At 43.1% G+C, this 22,120-nt stretch overlaps 1 protein-coding gene across 3 annotated transcripts in view; it reads right to left on the reverse strand.

Moving 5' to 3' along the window:
* SLC8A3 (solute carrier family 8 member A3) overlaps positions 1–22,120 on the reverse strand; it is a 163,002-nt gene that overhangs the window by 27,172 nt on the left and 113,710 nt on the right. For 2 of the 3 annotated variants that reach the window (XM_019552233.1, XM_019552231.1), the window contains exon 2: positions 14,501–14,604. In XM_019552233.1, coding sequence (XP_019407778.1) covers positions 14,501–14,604 — 104 coding nt within the window. Of the gene's footprint in view, positions 1–14,500; positions 14,605–16,065; positions 16,167–22,120 lie in introns of those variants that run through there. The other variant, XM_019552234.1, reaches the window with a different exon arrangement.

Raw genomic sequence — 22,120 nt, forward strand, 5'->3', positions numbered from 1 at the left:
GCGTGGGAATTGTCACACCTGACGTCTGGACCTGAGATGAGCCAAAGTGACCCAAAACGAGTTGGAGGCATCCCTATTTGAGGTGCAGTGTGCAGATGTGGAGAAAGGACATGAAAAAACATGAAGGCCTTGGTCAGCGGATGCACTGAGAGAGATTTTCTTGGGCGCCTGTTGAGAGTGCAGACTGTGGGGGGTGGGGCTCACTGAGAAGAACATGGCAAGGGCTGCCACACGTTATCTCCCAAACTCACAAGAAAGTCCTGACTTCCACAGATCTATCCTGTATCACACAAGTACAGCTTGCAGAGATTGAGAATCCCAAGCAGAATGTAGATGTCACAGTGCACCATCACACTGAGTCTTCATAAGTCTTTTTGCTTCTAGTTGCGTGTGTGCATGACAGTATGGCTTCAACATGTCTCACAGAGTGTCACCACATAAGAATGCAACTGCAGCATGACAATGTGTTGTAATGCAGTTAGTTGGTCCTGCAAGATTAGGACATGCTGTAACATGAGTGTGTTGGAGAAGGGGAAAAAAGTGACAACCGTCTTGGCTTAATGCAGTGTGACCTCTCTGTTGTAGCCCCATCCTAAGTGCAGGTGTGCACCTTGCATAGAACAAACTACATTTCTTCTTCAAAAAATGTCCTTTACAGTTGTCCTGCTGTCATTGACACTGATTACATGACACTCCTTTAACCCTATCTCCTTGTAGTTGTCAGAAAGAAAGATCCTACAGGACCCTTTCTTGGTCTAATCCAGGGGTGGGCAAAATACAGCCTGCAGGCCACATCTGGCCCGTGAGGCAATTCTATCTGGCCTGCGGGGCCCCTAAAAAAATGTAGACATTTAATATTTCTCTGCCCTTGGTTCCTGTTCAGTAGGACCAGGGGAAGTCTGGCGGGCACCAATAACAGCGGCCTGCTTGGCCCTGCCCCCAGCCAGAAACCCCAGCCGCCCTTTCTGGGCTGGGAGCACATGGCTGCCCCGGTACGGGAAGCTCAGGTAAGGGGGGGGACCCTGGGCAAGGAAGGAGCATTGGGATGAGGGGTGGGAAACGGCTCCTCTCTGCCCCACGCCTGGTACTTCAAGTTGCTAGGAGATTTTGCCCTGTCAACAGATTTTGTCTGGCCAGCACCAGGTCCACTGACCCTGCCTGGCTCAGGTGTGGGGTGTAGCCCGAGCCGTTGCAGGGGTGGGAGGAAAGTACTGACCCAGGCCACAACAGCTCACCAGATCTCCCTAAGTGGCCCTTGGGCCCAAATAATTTCCTACCGCTGCCACAGGTCTTTTAGTCCAAGAATCTTAAAACACTGAACAATGAGTGAGTGACCTTAGCATTCCCATTTTACAGATGCCAAAATGGAAGCACAGACAGATCAATGGGAACAGCCTTAGCTGTCTAGTAAGTAGACTGATCTTGAAAGGTGCCAAACACTTTTCTCTATTGTGGTATTTTAATTTCTGCTTGCCTCTGGAAAAAAATCAAGGCACTTTTATGTAGGTGCTTTATTTAAATAATCTGAGTTCCAAGATGTTTGCCTAGCTGAAGGTTCACACAGCACAGAAGTGACAAAGCTAGGAAAGGTAACACTGAATGCCAGTTCTCAGTCCATATATCTACAAGACAATACTCTCAGTCACATTTTTCAGTTCAGCTTGCAGTAAGACATCAGAACAGGAAATATTAGCCAACCAATTTGACACTACCGTGAAAACATCAGTGACACTGTATATAACTTAGGGTCAGTCTAGAGGCTGGCAGTAGTTTAATGTCCTTCTCTGTCTATATGCATTTGTGTGCATGGTGGCTGAGGGTCCAAAAAGAGTGACAAGCGTAAGAATTTACTGGACCTCTATTAACATCTAGTAGCTGTCTTAATAACTCTAAAGTTTGCTTATGCTAAAAGTATAAGGGACATTCAGGCAGAATACACCTGCTTCCCTACTGAATATTTCAAGTATGTCATGGAGATAAGAATGCATTTGCCATGCTCATGAATGTTGTGGTATGGGGGGGTATGAAGTATGTGCATTGATTTCCAAAGGAGTGCCTGTGGAATATTAGCAGCACAATAATTTTGCCAGGGATTAACAGTGAAAGAATTCCAAATAGGTGAGAATTTTTATGAGTCTTTTTTACAGATACTGAAGAAAAGGAGGATTATGAGGGGCTGCCAAAGTAACTACTTGAACAGGAAATATTTCTGAGAACGTCCTCATAAAAGCAAGTGACTGATATCACTGGTTAAAGCCGGGTTGTGTATTGATAGGAAGTCTGAAGTTTTTATCCTACAGCTGTCTCATTCCAACTCAATCCTAAAATTGAATTCACTTTTCCATTCTAATCCTGGGGTCTATATACAGCTCTAGAAAACTTCCATGTGCTTTGTGGAAAACTAGACATAACTTCTATGGCACAATCTCCTAGCAACTTGAAGTACTTTGATGAGACGCACTGGAAATTGCACAGCAGCTAAAGCAGAGATGGAGATTTTCCTTCTATTAAATATGAAAATGAATAATAATAATAGTGTTGAGCAGCACCAGTGTTATTTCTTAACTATTACATTCAATTTATTTTACACTATTTCTAAATGTTTAATGTTTATTTGTATTAGCTATCTACACCTGCATTCTGGAGGGTGCCAGAGATTTTGGACTCAGCCAGGAAAGAGACTGTGTCCTTGGCACCCATAAAGGCAACTTGAAACTATGGGATACAGATAGTAGCTGCATTCCAGTAATAACGTTTGCATTGTTGTTGTTCTGTTTCAGAGTGAATAGTCAATTGAGATTCATAGGGGAAACTAAGACATTCCCTTAAAGCTATTGTTTCAAGGTGCTGCCTGCAGACTCAGGAGAGCAAGACTGTATAGTTTATATTTTGGTTTTGTTTTGGAAAGTTTCTCTGCAACAATGAGAATTAGTAAAACAGGCCCTGAAGCACAGGGCATATAAATGAACATAGCTCTGTTAATTTCAGATTTATTTAAACTGAAAACTTGGATTGTGCGTTCCAATTCTACAGCAAGGGATAGATTCTGTGACAAATCTTACAGCTGAAGAGTTGTGGGACCCTGAAATCTTCCACTGTATCTTCATTTCTACCTCAAACACATCTCTTCCTTCCAGAATATCACAATGCAGCCCTATTAACAAGCCTCTAACTGTAACTTATAGCACTGCTTGCATTTCTAATGGGGGGTCCCCCCTCCCAGCTCTGGCCCACTGTATCTCAAGGTTAAGGTGTAGCACCCATGCTCTTCCAGTTCTGGACCTCTGAACACAGTGACAAATTCAATTCAATTGCCTTAGGCAGGCAGAAACATTATTGCATGTGTTGATTCAATGTTCAAAATTAATCTAATAATGAAAGATTACTGGACCCCAAAGCTACAGTGATTGTAAAAAATACCAATTTATATGTTTCTTAAAGCTATTATTCTAGGGCCCTGGGATTTGAGTTTACCTTTTTTCATTTGCTTTTGTGCCTGCAAAACAAGTATTTTGCTCTCTTTCACCTACGTTAGGATACATGAATATTTGACGATGCCTGCAAAGCTATGAATGAAACAACAACACTACAAAATGGAAAGCCAAGAGTTTACTTTATCTTTATATTTCTGAGTGAATATTGGGCATGCAAGCAAGAAAACGATTTCACAGGCTAAAGCTTCCATCTTGCACACAGATGCTAATGTATCCTTAGACCTGACCTGTAACATCCCCTATCAATGTGCCTCTACCTGTATATGGCAATCTTCATCTGAAGTTCCTCTTCACTGTTGCAATCCTGGGCTCTTTCTTACTCCTGACCTGCAGTGCCCCTTTTTGCTTTTCCAGCCACTGATCTGGCTACAGCAAAGCTAATGAAGCTCAGCCCTGAAATATGAACCCCCTCTTACTGGTACTCTCAGAGGTCTGACTACTGTATTGCAATAGGAAGCTACTAAAATAAGCTCAGCATCCACTACCACAATAGCAAACATGTATCCCATGCTCACACTTTACAAAAATGCAAGATGAGATCAACACATGATACTTCAGGCAGGGTAGGTAGGTACCATTAATACTACTTTCTGCTGAATTCTCAGGGGATCTGAAGCTATGTTTTCAATATATTCTTTATCAAGCTGCTAGGGAGAAGGCAGGTAAGGGGATTCCATTCTAAATGAGAAAATGAGAAAACAGATAGAAGATAATGAAATGCAATCACATTTCAGCTGCCAGCTTTTCAGTGGAGACCTACAGGGATGAATATAACACACGTGGTTCAACTCCTTTAAGGATGGCCTCTGCATATACTGCTGCTTAACTTCTGAGAATCAGTCTGGCAATAGGAAACACTGCAGGTGATCACTCACAAATATCAAATGCTGCATCAGAAGCGAGAAGGATCAGAAGTCCAGAGAAACGGAAGAGTCCAAAAGGGCGACTAGGGAATCATCATGACAACTCCAAAGTAGATCCCTCTGCATGGTTGCTTGGCTTGGTGCCAGGCAGCAAGGTAATGGCTAGTGAGATGGAAATTGGCAGAGGAAGTATTCAGCTCTAGCTCAGCTGGGGGTAGTGGCATGGCTGAGACAGAAAAGCAACATGATGCAGAAGCTTATCTATGTGCAGTATGGCTTTCCCATTTATAGACATCACTTCAGTTTGCTTCTGGGATGTAATAATTGGCTTGGTTCCCCATTAAAATTCTGGGTCCCAGTGCCTCCTGAACTGGTACTGCTTTCCCTGGTGGGCTGTCCTTCTAACAACAAGCCAACCTGCAAGTCTAAACGCTTGCCCTTTTTTTTAAGTCTGGCAACTGAAATCTTAATTTTAAAGCTCAGGTCAGTCTCTAAAATTTCATTTGTGTTTTAGGTTTTCTGTATCATATGAAGCACATAGGCCGAGTCTGCTGTGACAAAACAAAGGTGTAGCAACCACATTCCTCCCTGGTATAACTCCACTGAGGTCAATGGAGCTCACACCCACCAGAGGTTGATTTGGCCCAGAGTGAGAGAAGGTCAGAAAATAGGTGCAAGAAATAATACTGTAACTATTTGGTGTTATGAGTTGCATCCATTTTCTAACCTACAACGCAGCTTTCATCTTTCTTTTCTTCACAGCAAATTTCAGTTCCAAATTTTTGACCTGTTTTGGACACGTTATAGATTGATAGAAGTATTTTCCAGTCAATAGTTGTACAACATTTGTGAGGTCTCTTGTAAGAATAAATGGCACTTCTGGGCAGATGGTTGCCTGGTGTCCATAGAGTAAACTGGTGCAAGACAGGGAGCAGCAGCGAGTCATGACAAGACTTGCGATTGCATAGCAAAATGGTCACTGGCAGCACTGAGAAGTGAGAACAGCACTGTTAGGATCACATGGTACTTGCAAAGGAGTCCAGTGACCGTGCAAATCAAGTAATAAGTGACTGGCATCTCTGTACTACTTAAGGAACCCTTCCAGAACACCAAAGGAACTGAAAAAAGCTAAGCTCTCTGCATGGCTAAAGCTTTTTCATGAGAAGGCACCTACAGGTTTTGACTCTGTGCAACTTAGTGGAGTATGTGCTCTTTCCCTAAAGCAGTAACATACCGCTTAAACGAGTCAGACATGGTACTGAAATGGGCCTAATTCTGTTCTTGCTAATATCAACAGAAAAACTTAAGACTTGTAAAGGGCAAAATTAGGCTCATTTACTTCTTCAGGGGACTCACCACAGCAGTCCCAATTCTACCTGTGTGCTGCAGGATGAAATCGCCGTCCCAAAAGAGACGGGAGCACAGAGGACCCTGCCAGGCAAAAGAAATCTAAATTCTTAGCGCAAATCACTCCCATTGTTCAGTCAGAAAACAAAACCTTCTTGGGGAATGCCTATACTATGAATGAAAACAGGTCTGTTCATACACGAGTTGACTAATTCAACTTGGAAGAGCAGTGAGGATAAGGAGCTCTGTGTTTTGCATAGCACACAGGGCAGTTCTAGTTCACCTTCAGGTTTCCCTTAGCTTGAACTTGTGCAGTTCACCCAAGTTAAAATCCAAGTTAATTTGTCTCTATTGCAATTTTGATCTGAATTACCTAACTTGGCTTCACTTACAAGTTAAGACCATAAAGTTCTTTACAAGCTTGGGTATAAGCCTCACTGTAGCTTTCAACCATAATCTCTCTTTAGGAAGCAGAGTCTTCCATAAGAAAGGCCCATGCACTAATATGCTTAAATTTTTTTAAGAAGTAAAATTGTCCTTGAAAACTTCTGAGCTCTATCATGCACTTCATTCTAAATGCAGCCTTCACTCACCATTTCTGAACCTGGATTTTCCACTGATTTGCAGCAGGGCAAATTCTCCCAAGCAGGACTCGGAATTGCCATCATAAAATGTAATTTTCCAAAGGTATTTCTCATCATTACTCCCTATCAAGTAGAAACTTCCAAAGTATCTTCTGCATTAACTCACTGCTCCAACTGTGCTCTGCTCAATACTCTAGGGTTAATCACACTGTAAGTAAAATGTGAAGATTAGCTCTCAGGGAAAGGTAACCAGGGTCTGCTCCTGTAATTTTGGACTGTGCGCAAATTGTAAATGCCAGTGTGTGAAAAAAGTACAGACAGACATTCTCTGAATCCAGAGAGAGCCTGCAGGGCCAATAGTAACAAAAACCTAGATCTGGACTGTGATCTAATGTGACACTATAGCCACCGTGAGAGTAAGCCAACCCATAAGGTGTCATCTTTTAATAAAGGAAAAGACTTGATTCACCCGAGGGATACTCAAAAGGTGCTGGCAGAAGGATGGCCAGGAAGGTAGCTCAATCTGCTGGGAGGTTTCTGTGCTCAGCAGACACAGACTCGGTTCCTGTTACTGCAAATAAGGGGAAGAGACAAAGCCAAGAGAATCCATAACTTAGTTTCTAAAGACCAAGAGGGAGAAAAGATCAGGAAATCCTGGGGACAGGTGGCAGAACACAGCAAGCCAACTCATTTTTAACTAAGCAAGAAATGTATATCTTCTTTGAGGATATATTTTTTTAGTTTGGTAGATACATGTCAGTGCTGCCATACTGAGTTGCCTTTACCAGTACTTCTTGCACCTAATCTGTTCCTATTGAATTGCTATCAGTCTTTGTTTAAGATGGTGTTGGCAAGATACCAAAGTCAGATCTATTCTAATAAACTTGAACCTTTTCAGTGTACCTAAAGAATAGCTGATTAAGAAGAACTGCATGATATAATATATTTGGATTTTCAGAAAGTCTTCGAAGAAGTGCCTTGCAAGAAGCTATCTGAGAAACTCAGCAGTCATGAGCTTCCCCGTGAAGTTTCTCATGGATCAAATACTGTTGAAAGGACAGAAAACAAAGACTTAGGAAAGACTAGTTAATTCTGTCAAGGCAAAGGTTAACTATTGGGTGCCATAGGTGCAGAAACAAGCCTGGCATTGCTTAATGTATTTATTAAATGAATGGGGGGTGAGCAGTGCACTAGCAACATCTGCAGATCACCCAGAATTAGGCTGTCACACAATAAAGGCTGTTTATATAGATATTGAGAACATCCACAGTTACATTAGACAGAATAAAAAAACAGAAGAGACACAGATCTTCATGCTGCAGGACATGAGGGAACCTCTAATTGCTGGCAGATATGATTATTATTTATTATTTGCATTGGTATTATTCTAGTGCCTGGTAGCCTAGTTATGGACCTGAACTCCACTGCATAAGCACTGTAGGAGAAAAATCTGTCTATATGCAGGTTATTCCATAGCTGTCCCAGAGACACAGATACATGCATATGCCTTTGAAACATCGGGTGCTGGCTACAACTAGTAGGAAAAAAATGATTCCCATGGAACTAATAGTTTTCATTAAAAAAAAAAAGTGGGGGGGGGAAAGCCCCCTGAAATGTATTTTAAACAACTGTTCTGTTTCCAGGGCTGAGGCTTTTTTCCAATGAAAAAAATTACATAATGATGATGATAACAACAACCACCAAAATAAAATAACCAGCTAATTTTCTGTCAAAAATAAGTTGCGACTAGTCCCAATACTGGTCATTTTTGGCAACAAGACACCAGTCCAGATGGACCACTTATCTGCTCATAGTGATAGCACAGTGAACTGCAGAACCTACTGGTAAGTGGCTGTTCATTACTTAATTTACTGCTAGGTAGGGATGGAAAAATGCAGGCTGACAGGCACCAGTGTCTACCCATCTCACAGTGATGCTTTTCTGTAATGGATACAGTCACAATACTTGAACAGGAGGTGTGCTCGACCTCTGGCACTGGTGCAGAAAGGCATATGTGGGAAGAGCATTAGTATACATTTTGTAAATCTGCATACAGGTGCTCCAATGATTGTTTTACAGATACTAAACTCTATGCATGAGCCTGTAAAGCTGCATCTTCTCATGTTGGTTTCTCTCTACATCAATGGACTAAGACAATTCCACCATACACCTTGGGTCCAGTCAGTACTGTACAGAGAAGTAGTCTTTGCTAGTGGTTATTGTTTTTGATTAATAGATATGCAGAAGAATCAATGATCCACATAGACTGTACTGTCTTGTATGGTGTATGCAGTTATTTGTCCTTGGCAGCATCCTCTTTGATTACGTATCCATGGGAAATTGCTGAATCCACACAGCCAGCAGCAATTGCCTTTGGAATTTTACTGGCCTAAGGCTTCAGACCAAGATCCAGATTCAAAATAAGCCATCCAGATCTAGCACTGGAGCATTCAGATAGGCACAGACATTGACTTGCCTGCATGCCAGTTGACACTTACTGTATCTCTGCTTTCTGGCCCTGAAACATGGACAATCAAATGACAACACCATTAAGACTGGATGCATTTCACCCATGCTGCCTATTATTTATCCTTAAGAGGAACTGGCAGGACCATGCATTGAACAAGGAAGTCTTTGGGCAAGCTCAAATCATCAGTATTAGAGCTATAACAGCAAAGCACAACTGAGATGGACTGGATGTCTTAGTAGGATGCCTGATAGATTACCTGAAAAAATTACTTTCTGGTCAGCTGAGTCAAGTAACATGCTCCTGCTCCCAAAGGGGCCAGAAACAATGCTTTAAAGGAACTATGAAGGACAATCTAAAAGTGTCAGATAGCCCAATAACATTCCAGGGACAGGCTGTATATGACAAAGCTAAATGGAGAGGAAAAACAAACAAGGGCACACACTGAAGAGAACCACATCCTGTGTGCTAGGTACAAAACGTGCCAGAGGAAAATATCAGGAGAGTCTGTTCCTCCAAAGCAGCCTTCCCTGTACCTACCAGGACTGACTGGAGCTGCATTTCATTGGCCTTCAGAGCTATGCAAAGTCCCAGCTATATCACAACAAGAATGAACTGATGGATTATGACATTAATAGTAACTATAAGTATATGGGCATGCATCCTTTGAGTACATATCTGTGTAAGCATGTCTGTACCTGAATGCCAAAATACTCTTACATGTGGGTATGTGTTCTCACAGACCTCTATCTAGGTTTTATGCCACATGCATTGCTATGTATCTACATGTGCAATTAATGTGAAGAAATAAACTCTGGAGTTTATTGCTCCCGGGTGCACCATTTCAATGTGTGCCCAGGACCACAGCAGGTTCAGCTGGGTTGGAGAAGCCCCAGCTGGCAGGGGGCCCCAGGGGTTATTCTGCCAGCCCGGGGCTGCTCTCCCCTGGCTCAATGTGCTGCGGCAGGGCTGGCTAGAGCATGAGGGTGCTCCAGTGTGGGGCTAGTTGGCAAGCAATCCCTGCACTGAAGCACTCTCATGCCCATCCAGCTCCTCCAGCATCTACATGTATGCTGCTGCAAAGTAAAAAACTGCAGCAGAATAGGACTTGTACTTAGTACTAGTTCCAAATACACATGGCTAAATTAAATGCATACTCTTTGAATAGGCCTGTTTTACTCTCTGATCTAGATCTCTCTGTATGACTACCCTATCCTTGCCATTACTTGCATTCTGACACTAGTTCAAAATGGACATTTTTTTCTTTCATGTATGCCAATATAAATTAAAAGTACATCTATTCAAATCTAAGGGACTTCAAGGTATAAAACAGGTGAGACTGAAATTGAACTCAAACCAAATGATCTGCAGGATGAAGCTCGAAAGTTGTTCACCTGCTTTGGTCCCAGGAAAGGGGGGAACTCACTCTCACCTTCAGTTAACCAGCAGCGAAGTAGAAGACAAAAGGGCACTCATCCATTTGTGAGCATTATTTTCAAATCCCCACGGAACATGTGGGCAGAAGAGGAAAAGGTGAAGAGATACCATTATTCGCATTAGTAGATAGTCTGTGCAAGGGCTCAGTACTTTGAAAAGTTATTGGGTTCAAAACAGAGATAACTGGGTGAAATCTAATACCCTGTCTTACACAAGAAGCACACCATATGAGCTAGTAGTCATAGGATCATAGGAAAATAGGGCTGAAAGGGACCTCCATGAGGTTATTTAGTGCAGTCCCCTGCTCAAGGCAGGACTATCCCTGACTAAACTGTCCCAGTTAAATGTCTGTTGCTGAGATGGTGTCTCAGCTATCTCATAGTCCTTCCTGGCCATGGGTGTCTGGTGCCTTGAGTCAGGCGGGACATATGCCCCCCCTGACACCAGTCAGCAACTGGGGGGGGGGTCCCCCACGGCTGATCTCACTCACCATGAAAGTGGCTGCGTTGCTTCCGGAAGTCCCGCGGCTTTTGCTGGCGGCCCCAGCTCCCTGGCTGGTGCTTGCAGTGGGGGCACTGGTGCTCCCGTCTGCCCCCTGCCGACTGGCCAAACAGGTACTGTGCTCTGGCAGGGGGTGCACTGATGTTTTCAGGGGGTGCATTTGTACCCCCTATGCATCGCCCCTGTTCCTGGCATTAAGCTTTATGAATGTAGCAGTGTCATGCAATATGATGTCATGTTGATACCAGCTACATGAAATTGGTGGTTTGATAATAAGATAGTAAGACCTGGCTAGAGACAGCTGTTGTGTGAGAGAAGAAAAAACAGGAATTTCAACAAGGGAAAAATCACGATACCTAGGCAATAGCCAGATACTCCTCAAAACATGAAATACTACATGGACACAAGGGGCTACAAACTTGTTTTGAGGCAGACCAAGTACTGAGCAAGCTTCCCTTCCGTGCCTGTCCATTCTTGTTGGTCTGAGCACTCCTTGTTGTTCCAGCACCAAGCCCCTGCACAACTCCTGTAAATGCATTTTAGTCCTACGTTGCTCTGGCTAGTACATCCCAGTAAAGGTTTTCTACAGTGTGGAAATTCTGCAATGCACACAAATTGTTCATAAAATCCTGGGAGGAGTCAAGTAAAACAGGCCTAATTAAAGTTTAAACCCAGGGGTCCAGTGATGAAGGCAAATGTAATGTAATGCTGGCCTATCACCTAGTCACCAGGAGTCTTTGGTCTTCCTTCACTTTAACTTTCATTAACTCATTTTGGCCACATTTTTCCTTCTTTCCTTGATCCTCAACCCTTTCTGCACAGCCTTTTCTACACTGTTCATCTCCTGGTCCTTCTACTCTATCACTGCCCCTGTGACAGATACTAAAAGTGCCTTTCCTCTTCTCTCACACATGACTGGATGACTGGGACCTCATGTAAGCCTCTTGCTCTACTTCCTTCTGACTATTTTGTGTGGCCAGAGGGAAACAATGGGTATCAGACCCTCATATGAGTGATTGGCAATCCAGGTGTAGTAAATTCTTGCTGAGTTACAACTATTTCCCTCGGCTTTTCCACAGGTTGATAGCAGGGAGAAGAGTAGTAATCCTAGCACTTCCAGGACCCCCAATTACCCTGGCACTGGACTAGGGACTTGATTCCCCTTGGGGTGGTAACTATGGGAGTCACCTAAAAAGAGCTGCCTGATTTGCTGAAGAAGGGAACCTGCCACCCCTCCTTATTGGGCAGACTGTGTACCCCTCTCTCCAGATAAAGGAGGCTCCATCCACCCATTTGTGCATCTGTTTGTGGCTGACACCATCTCAACCAAGCCACAATGGGGTGTCAGCAGTGAAATCAGAGACCTAGAAGAGAGCGGTGATGCTGGGTTGTCCCTATCTACAGCAATCAAAGGTAAGAGGAATGGAATATTTCAAACCTCTCAACTACTGAAGAAGCACCTCACTGGTCTGAAAGGCTGGTGTGATGGCACCCTTTTTCTTCTTGCCCACAGAATCATGTACAAGGAGGACAGACAGGCAAGGGCTATCTGGCTTCTCTTCCCATCTCAGGGAGTCTACAGAAGAGGAACTTCTCCATGCAGCTGCCAGCAACATGTGCAGCAGGTTGGGAGAGGCAGTGGACCCTTTGTGCTCTTTCTGTGACTCTCTGGCTGAGTCCTTTTCATCTCCAATTGCCCACCTCAATTCCTGGATTGTAAACTCTGACACATGTCCCGGGTATAGGTCCAAATGGTGCCTAACCCAACACAAACAAGAATTATTCTTTTTTAGGGACTGTTAGGGTGGCAGAAAGGTATCCGGGCTCAGTAACAGGGAGCCCGCTGCCTGAACCACCTGAACAAAACCATGAGGGAACAGTTGGGAGGAAAATAAAAAAATAAACTCACTAACCAGATGTGGGCATTTTATCTATGCATTATCAAACCGACTGCTACTTTTTAGTTTATCTGGTGTGGTAGAAGCATGACAGCACTGTGATTAAGGCACCTTATTACAGATCCAGAGGCATGAGCTACAGGCTTGTGCTGTTGGCCACACACAGACAATCCTATTCTATCTGGTCATTTGGGGTGGAGGGGTCAAAACCACATCACTGCCAGTGCTGGTGATTATAGAAACTAGTACGCTTTAGCTGTGGCTGCTCACTGGGATGCTAGGTTCAGAACAGTCCTTTGATCTTCTGTAAATTTAAGTTGTGAATTTTCCAGAGATTTTCAGTGCTTCGGTACTACCTGGTATCGAGCTTGAGCTGTTTTATGTTGACAGCTCAGTGATGATAAGCATCACCTGCTGACAAATCAAGATGTTCCTGATTTGTTGTGGCTCTAACTGTGGCATGGAGAAGAAACACCCTCCTGCTATTTAACAGTAGTAAAGCATTCTCATGCCATGATTTTAAAATACACGCACACTGGGTTTGTTCTTCTCCATCAGTGTCATTTAAACCTCAAGCTGGGAATGACAGAATTACTCAGGGCAAGTAATGCAATAAAGTCTGGGTCTTAAAAACACAAGGCTCCATCCAACAGCCTCTCCAGAGATCCCTGATTTGCTTAAAGGGCTCTGCTTTGTAAGTCAGTGTTGGCGTGACTCCTTGAGGAGCTCTCTGTGACCTTGGAGACTTTCACACAAGGATTCCAGCAGTGATGACTTATAGCCTTCTCTGTATTCAGGCCCAGAAAACAAAAAACATTTATTTTCTGAGGAAGCTCAAACTTATATTAATAGCCAAGCTCTGGAACAAATAAAATTCCCTTGCTCTTGTTATAGCTGAAACATCTTGGATCACATAATGTGTAACTGCACCTGTTGGTGTCTTCTTTTTGTACGATCCACAAAATAGGCTGTGCCCAAATTTTATTCAAGTAGGCACTCATTCATGCATATAGATCTGTCCAGATGCCAGTTCAGATGCCCAAAAGAAGAACTCAGATTACTTTTATTAAAGGATCGTGTTTAAAAATCACATCTTGGAGCAAAAGTCAGCAGTAAGACTCTCATAGACAGCAGAGGCACCTGAAAAGGTTGAATACAGGGGCAGATGGACTCAAATAAAGATACTGCAAGTGATGACTGAGAATCAGGGTGCCTTTGCAGCTCTGCTATTGACTTGCTGGTTGACCTTTGGCAAATCACTTTCTCTGATTCACTGTATCTGTCTGCAATTTGGGATGATAACTTTGCTATATACTTACGTCATAGACATGTTGTGCAGTTCCATTAATAAGTATATGTGAAGTGCTTGGCGATTCTTGGTTGAAAGAGGTCAAGAATGGCAAAGTATTATTTTACAACCAAAACATAGCAATCATAACTCCCCTGCTATACCGCTGGCTTTTAACAAAGCCTCGTGGGAACCCAATAACATTGATCAATGTAGTGCCATAAGGAGCAGGGGACAAAAAAGGGAAGGACTGTGAGATATACAAGGAGAGCTGAAGACACAGCCATGCATGACGTTCTTTTAATTTCTTTTGAATTCCCTTCCATCTCAGCATTAGGAGGAGGTGAGGGGTAACAGCAAAGATGTCAACAAAACAAAACAAAAATCAAAACTGATGATATTAATAAGTCCTCTGAGGCTTGAGCATTGCACAAAATGGGGATCAGAAAACAGCTAGGCTCTAAAAGGCAGAGATGACATCGAAACAGGGAGAGAGCGAGAATATAGGAGGGCAAAGAATAAAAGTTGATCCATCTAAAGGAGGAGGAAAACGGGGAGGGGAAGGAGAGTTTGGTTTGGTTTGGTTTTTTTTTCTGTTTGTTTTCAAAAAGGATCTCACACCTGATATTCCTCGTTCCATCCATTTCGGTTCACCAAGGGCAATGAAGAAATTCTCCTGCCTTTCGTATTCCTCCTCATCTACTATTTTAACCCTTACGGTCTTCCTGTAGGGACAACAAGAAAGACAACCGTGTACAGTGGGTTGGCTGGTTGGAGCGGACGCAGCAGCACCACACGTTTCTCACATGCAGCCCATTCCCGCCACTACCTCCAGCGGCGTTTCTTTTGTGTGTTTTATATGGCGCATCGGTTGTAGTTGGTCTTTGGGTGAGTGGGAGAGTGTTAGAGAAGGAAGATGGGGATTGGCAAGGGAGTGAAGGGGAGAGGAGGGAGGTTTGGACCTTGCTGATGGTTAGTGGGAGGTGACTTATGCAGCACATTTAGTTTAGTGTCACATGGTAAAATGCAAACATTGACAAATCAGAAATAAATGAGAGCAAGACTGAGCCACAAATATATCCAATACATTTTAGCTGAAAGGCCAATTGCTTCTCCTACCCTCTCATAATTAATATGTTAGAGCTAGGAGATGAGTAGGGGAGAGAGAGAGAGAGAGGGACATGCATACAAACCCATACACACCTGTGGAGGCTTTCTATTCAGGCTACAGGTCTTATTTGACTTTGAGGGGGTTGTTTTTATACCTCTCTTTTTAAACTGAAAAAAATATCAGTATCCTATGACCATGCTGCTTGTTTTCCCTGACTTGGGTATTCCTGGATGGAAATTCAGTTTGATGTGCAAATAGGCTTTGCCACTGCTTGGAAAGATAGAGCCAACATAAAACATCCCTCAGGCTGAGCCACTAGGCTAGAGTTGCTTCTTCTCCAGCTATGTACAAGGAGCACCGTGTGCCATGTTTACCACTACTGCAATGCATAAAGCTGCTGTGAGAGAGCAAAAGGACTTAGAAATGGTGTGTGTCGACTCTCTCTTCTGTCCTGACAATGTTTCTGCCCTGAGTCGGCTTGTGATAAGCTTGTGAACATTGACACACTTCCAGAACACTCTTAAGAACTTACCACAAGCGACTTCAGTATGGGCCTTGACTTTGTGTTTTCATTAGTACAGGTCAGATAAGCATCCTGCCATAGCTGTGAAGGGGCCGACAGCTCTTTTAGGTATCTGTGTGTGTTTTGTGTAGATGTTTTTCTAGGGAAGCTTCATGGCTAGGCATCAGGATCAGTCCTGCTAGGATCACCACCCAGTGGGGGCAACTGAAAACGCCAGCACGGACTATTACAGTAACCTGGGGGTACCAATACGATTTCTCTCCCCCAACACAGAGATACATACCCTTCCACTCCCACACACAGTTTTCCCCCTCTCTCTCTCATTCGCTTCCCAAGATCACCCTCCTCCCAAATGTAGGTTTCCACCCCAATGATTCCCCTAGTACCATGTGACAAATTTGTGTGTGCACAGCAGTGTTAAGGACAGAGCAGTTGGAAACAAAAAGAAATAACAGAAAAAAGGGAGGAAAAGAAAAGAAGAGGAGAAGGAAGGAGAAGAAAGAGAAGAGGAAAGAAGAATGTTAACGTTAGTCTGGAGGACCAGTACTACACCTTTCTGTAAACTCATATCCACCATGCGTGGGCTCATCAGCTCAATGAAGAAATTCTTGTTTTTCTCATACTCCTCATCATCAATTACCTTGATGTGAACTGTTTTGCTGTGGATGGAAAAATAATAAGTGTCATAAGGGGGAAGAGGGGACAGGAAAGCAGGGGTGGAAGAAGGTAAGAGAAACGGAACAGGAAAATTAGACAGTCAAAGTTTACTCACCCATGGAACAGGATTAAAGTGGCCCTGCAGAGACCCCCCATGTCCCTTCCTGTGCATTTGTATTGGCAGAATTTCTATTTTAACCAATCTAGCAACTTTACTAATATAAGTACCTAGGTGTCCCTTGCAAAATGCGTGTATGGGTCTACAAGCATGCATTTGCCTATGCAAAACAGGTAAGTAAAAAGCAACTGCTAATTAAGCCCAGCTTGTGTACATAAATGCATGGTATGCCCACAGGGTGACTGTCAGTGCTCACACACATAAACACAAACTCAACACAGGCACTACATTTGCTCAGATATGGGGAAATTTTGTCTGAACAGTCTTCAAACAAGTAAGTCTGAAGATGAATGAACAAATCAGTTCCTCTCCACCTAGGAATATAGTGAAACCCTTATTTCTGATCCCTTCACATTAAAGGAAAGCATGCCATGGAGTAATCTCACTCCCACTGGAAAATTTGCTTCTGCTGGCTATAGTGAGTTGTAGCAGGTGCTCACTAGATGAATTATGGGGCAAATCCTGACATCGTTACTCAGGCAAAACTCTCAATTATTCCACTGGGATTTTAATAAAATCAAGATGAAAGGATCTGCTTCTATATATGTTCCTTATGTCTAGCTAGAAAATGCCTTCAGCAGGTGTCCCTTCATTTCCCCTCCTACACACATGCACATGGCAATCCAAGTCTGAGTGCCTTGATGACTTTGCCAATGGTATTGTTTTCCCTTCAGTTACTGTTGCTCTTGATCGCCTCAGGCTGTAAATCACAGTCTGCACTTAGCTTTCTTTCGTGTTGATTGAAGGCTATACACAGTCTGACTGTAAAAGGGAGTTCACACGCTCATACACTGGGGCATTCTCAGGCACACTTTAATGCAGAGAAGTTTGTGTGTGCATCGACATCCCTGTGTATTTATATACTGTGTAAGCTCACGTCTGCACACACATTCTAAACACATCCGTGTGTGTTCATTTCAGGGCTCTCAAACACTGCAGAGGGGCTACAAGACATTCATCTGTGAGCAGGATTCGCAAGAAAAATCTCAACTCCACATAACATTTCTGAAACAAAAAAGCTTGTGGCAAATACAATGCATTCCCCTAGCCCTAAGCCTCTGAAACAAGCCAGCTATCCAACCTGCCACATAATGGACACAAGCTTTACGTGCAGGCCTTCAACAATAACCTCTACATCCTGAATTCAGAAATGGCACGTGGCATATTTAATTTATCTATGAACAGAAAGCAGCAGAAAAACAGTTTGAGAACTATCCCTTCAAGTGGCTCCAGCTAGTTTTATGTGCCCAAGTTCCCCCACATATAACATGGTGCTGCTAACACCTCACTCACAGCTAACATACTGGGAAGTGTCATTCAAGAATGGCTGTCAGGAGCACTCAGACCCTTGATGGAAAGTGTTAAGAGAGGCAGATGTTGCACTACACTTTGGCTTCTTGGGGCAAAGACTGAATTTGATGTCTGTGCAGTACAAACATCCTATCAGCACTCCAATGTCATCATCCTCAGATGTGCTAGAGACAATGACTTACCCTACAAACATGCACAGCACAAACAGCGTCAGCTGCATTTGGATATCTTCACTACTGGTTTGGCACCTGACTTCCATTCCTTAACTGGGATGGAAGGAATCCTTGACCTTGTTCTTACCAGGGGCTTTCCTCATGTCCCTGGGCCTGGTGACAGCTCTATACAGAACTATTATTTCATTGTCTCTGAATAGTATAGAGGCATGGCTTCTCCCATGCAATTCACTGATTGCAATGGGATCTGCACATGCTGACTGGGTTATAAGATCAAGTCTGGCCTTAAGCCATTTTAAGAAACATTCAAGAAATTACCGAGGTTTTAGGAAGGAAAAAACCAAGAGACTTGGTGCACTATTTCCAAGGAATTGCCACTATCCACTCACTTCTGAACTTCCACGTTATAAACAGTTTAATATTTTACACAGCCAAATTATTCCAAACAGCGGGCACTAAATTTACTTCAGCACATTAGGGCTCCTATACGTGTGCAGGGAGCCTGCTCCAGCGCGCTGCAATTCCAGTGATTCTAGTGATTAACCGAGTCTCCTGGAGCGTGGAAAACACCACATGCCAGCAGCCTCCCACACCATGTGCATCAGTGTACTCATGCTGAAAAATGGTAGCGGGGTGCTTTAAACTAACGCTCACTTGATAAGCTTTAGTTCAAAGCTCCCCCTCACCCCCTTTTTCAGCATGCGGATGCTGATACATGTGATGCTCTGGGCTTTTTTAATTAGCGTGCCTTTTGGAGCTGTGCTAATTAACGCCCCTCCCCCCACACACCCCCATGCCTCCTGGAGCATGTGTATAAATGCCCTTAAGTCTAAGAGTGCTTCAGAGAGAAAAGAGCTTTAGGCTTGAGCCCCAGTGTTGCTGTAACCCAAATCACTTGGCTGATGCCTCTGGTAATGTGCATAATGCTGTCATCAAATGCCTGGCAATGGCTAAGAATAAGAAGACCAATTCTCATGATATACCTTGCCAACAACCAGGCCAGGATTAATGTAGAAAGTACTGAGCCATGCCTGTTGGGTAATGACTCAGCAAAATACCGCACTTACACGTAACTCGGGAAACGAGTATGTGCAAGTTACACAGTGCTGTATCTTGTGGGAGGGATTCTTCTGGAACCCTGCAGTGACCATTTTACACCATGAGGCATGAGGTTTGATCACCACAGCTTGCATATTTACAACCATCATTAATGATCATAAAATTACGCGGTACTGCAAAATTCCAGTTGTGCTATTAACCTCATTAATCTCCCCCAAAATAGGCGCTACAGACTAACTGCATTATAAGAAGCAATTCCTTTGCTTGGTTTTTATTTCAGTCTAGGCCTCCTGGTCATCTGTACCTTCCATTCTTTGGGATAGGGGGAAAGTAGAGAGTGATCAGCTTTCCCCGTGACCGTCACCTTTATAAATATGCATAAGGAAATACCTCTCAGTCTTCTCCTTCGTATGTTAAACATTCCACATTTTTGCAAGCATTTGTTATATCAAAATCCTGTATTAAAGATAACTATCCTCATCTCCCTTTTTTGAACCTTTTCCAGTGATTCAGTTTCAAGGAGCCCGGATTTTCAGCAATAACTGGTGAAACAGTTTGTACCGTGCTAAGACTTCTTCACAAGCATTTTGACGCATCTCCTTCTGTACTGCTTTGGAAGTGTAAAGCAGCATATGAAGTCTACACAAGTTGACTGATTTCTTTTTTGAAATGAATGTTGTCTGAGGTCCCAACACTTTAGAAAAGCTTTATCTATTCTCCGGGTGCGTCTACACACTCATTAATGCACAATAGTTACTGTGCATTAAGCTTAGTACTTGCATAACCAAGTACTAAATCAATAGGCAGTAACTGGTGCCTAAATCAATAGGCAGTAACTGGTGCAACAGGCAGTAACTGTGCTACACAGTAGCGTCGGCACATGGGTTTTTACAGACATTAACTGTACAATAGCCTAATAGTACTGCACAGTAACGTAATAGCATGAGTTTTGCCCAGCATGCTACTGCGCACTGCTATTAGGCTATTGCACAGTTAGCACCTGGTGTAGACAAACCCTCTGTGACTTGCATTTATTTCTTACCTGTCTCTATGATTTCTTTCTCTCTCACAGCACAGACCAAGTAGGGGATTTTTAAACCAGTCAGTGCTGGATTCTCTCAGCCTGCTTTTGGAAATTGCAGGTACACTGGCAGTTTTAGCACTGTCAAAGTGTTTCCATTCCAGTGGGCCTTTTACAGCTACTTGCCATTTTTCAAGATGGAAATTATCCATGGTTTTCCTCTCAAAATATTTTGTGGAGAAAAAAAAATCAGTAAAATGATCCAAGTGTAAAAAGTTTGTCATTATAAGGCATTTTCTATTATCTCATTTTGAACAGCCCCAGTGCTTCAATGGCCAGAGTTAGAAGTCTGAAATCTGCCAAGGACACGGTGCTGCTTCACTGATGCTTCACCATTGGGTGCACAGGACTAATCTATTTGGATTTCTCCAAGTTTAAATTTTATGCCTGCAAACTGATTTTTTAATATAACAGATTTTTACATGCAACTTTTTCCCATTCCTCTGGTACAATGTATGCATACTTCAGCAGGGTAGACTTTCTTCTTTAATACTAAAGTTCACGTGGAATATGGTCTCTGGAGGGCAGCTGTGGAGTGCCTGATTTTATAGGACCTATTCATCTGCACAATGGATACTCAAAATTGTGCACTCAAGGAAGCAATGACTCACTGAGTGCACATTTTGTTAAGTACAGCGTATTCTATTATGGCCTAGAAAATAACTCCACAGGAATGGGATTGCTTTATGGGTTCTTTTCCTTTAAAAAACTGAACAAGAAATGTCTATGAAATTCCATATAGAAAATATTTTTTAAAACTTATTTTAAACTTATTTAAAATAAATAAATAAATATTATTTAAAATTTATTTGAAACAGCAAGCTTAAAATTGCTTGAGCAACCTTTACTTTGCCCCCTATATGCGTTACAATAAACCATATGTGGCCATATACTACAATCCAATGGAGTACTGTATTTTTCTTCTGCATGTGGATGCAGCATCTTCTGCTGCCATGCTCTGCTTTGTGTACACTGCCAAACAGATGATGAACTTGTTTCTATACAATATTGACAGTGAATGTGAAAAGCTCCTCCTGCATGGGCTTGCCTCATTTGCTGTGCATCCTAGAAGAGGCCCTCAATATGGACGTGGAGTGTTTGAAAACTGCAAAGTGTTATTTGAAAAACGATGTAATTCTATAACTAAAGACTGTATTGTAATACAGTGGAGGCAGGATGAAGGTAATTTTAATTTGGGGATTCCTGACTTTTGGATAGGTTTTTTTTTGGAACCTGCACATTCTTTGAATTATCTGTATGAATCATTTATGATGTATTTGATATGTGTATGACCCACAAATCTGCATGCACAAATGTAATATACTAACACAAACAGCACAGAGAAAGTGCTATGGCAAGGGTGCGCGTGAAGATTTTGAAGCGGTACAAAGAAGATTATATTGGTTCACATTCATGGATGGCTTTAACTCAAGGCAGCACATAAGGCAATAAAGAGTGAGCAGAGACTAGTCAGATCTTAAGAGATGTGAAGTTAACAATGATCATGGGGAAGTATAATCTGGTATAAGTGGTCACCAAGTCCTTGGATGCGGGCATTGTGGTGGAGGTTGTTTACCTCGACTTCTAGAAGGCTTTTGACACTGTTTCTCACCCCATTCTCACAAAAAAACTAGGTGACTGCAGCACTGATGCCTACAGTCAGATGGGTGGCAAATTGGCTCAGTGGTCACACCCAGACAGTGATGGTGGATGGGTTGTTTTCAGCCTGGAGGGATGTGGGCAGTGGAGTTCCCCAGGATTCGGTCCTCAGGCCTGTGCTATTCAACATCTTCATCAGTGACTTGCAGGTGGGCGTGGAAAGCACACTGTCCAAATTTGCTGATGACACAAAGCTGTGGGGAGAAGCGGGCACACTGAAGGGGAAGGACAGAATCCAGCTAGATCTAGACAGGTTACAGAGGTGGGCGGATGAGAATAGAATGGAATTTAATGCAGACATGTGCAAGGAGCTGTATCTAGGGCAGGGGTGGGCAAAATACGGCCTGCAGGCTAGATTCAGCCCACGAGGCCATTCTATCCAGCCTGCAGGGCCCTAAAGAGATAGAGAAAATAAATATTTTTCTGCCCTTGGTTCCAGTCAAAAATGACAGAACCTCCAACAAGAGCCCCCGGCTGGCCCTGCCCCCT

This window comes from Crocodylus porosus, unplaced genomic scaffold (genome assembly GCF_001723895.1).
Source record: "Crocodylus porosus isolate Cpor-Errol unplaced genomic scaffold, CroPor_comp1, whole genome shotgun sequence".
NCBI lineage: Eukaryota > Metazoa > Chordata > Crocodylia > Crocodylidae > Crocodylus > Crocodylus porosus.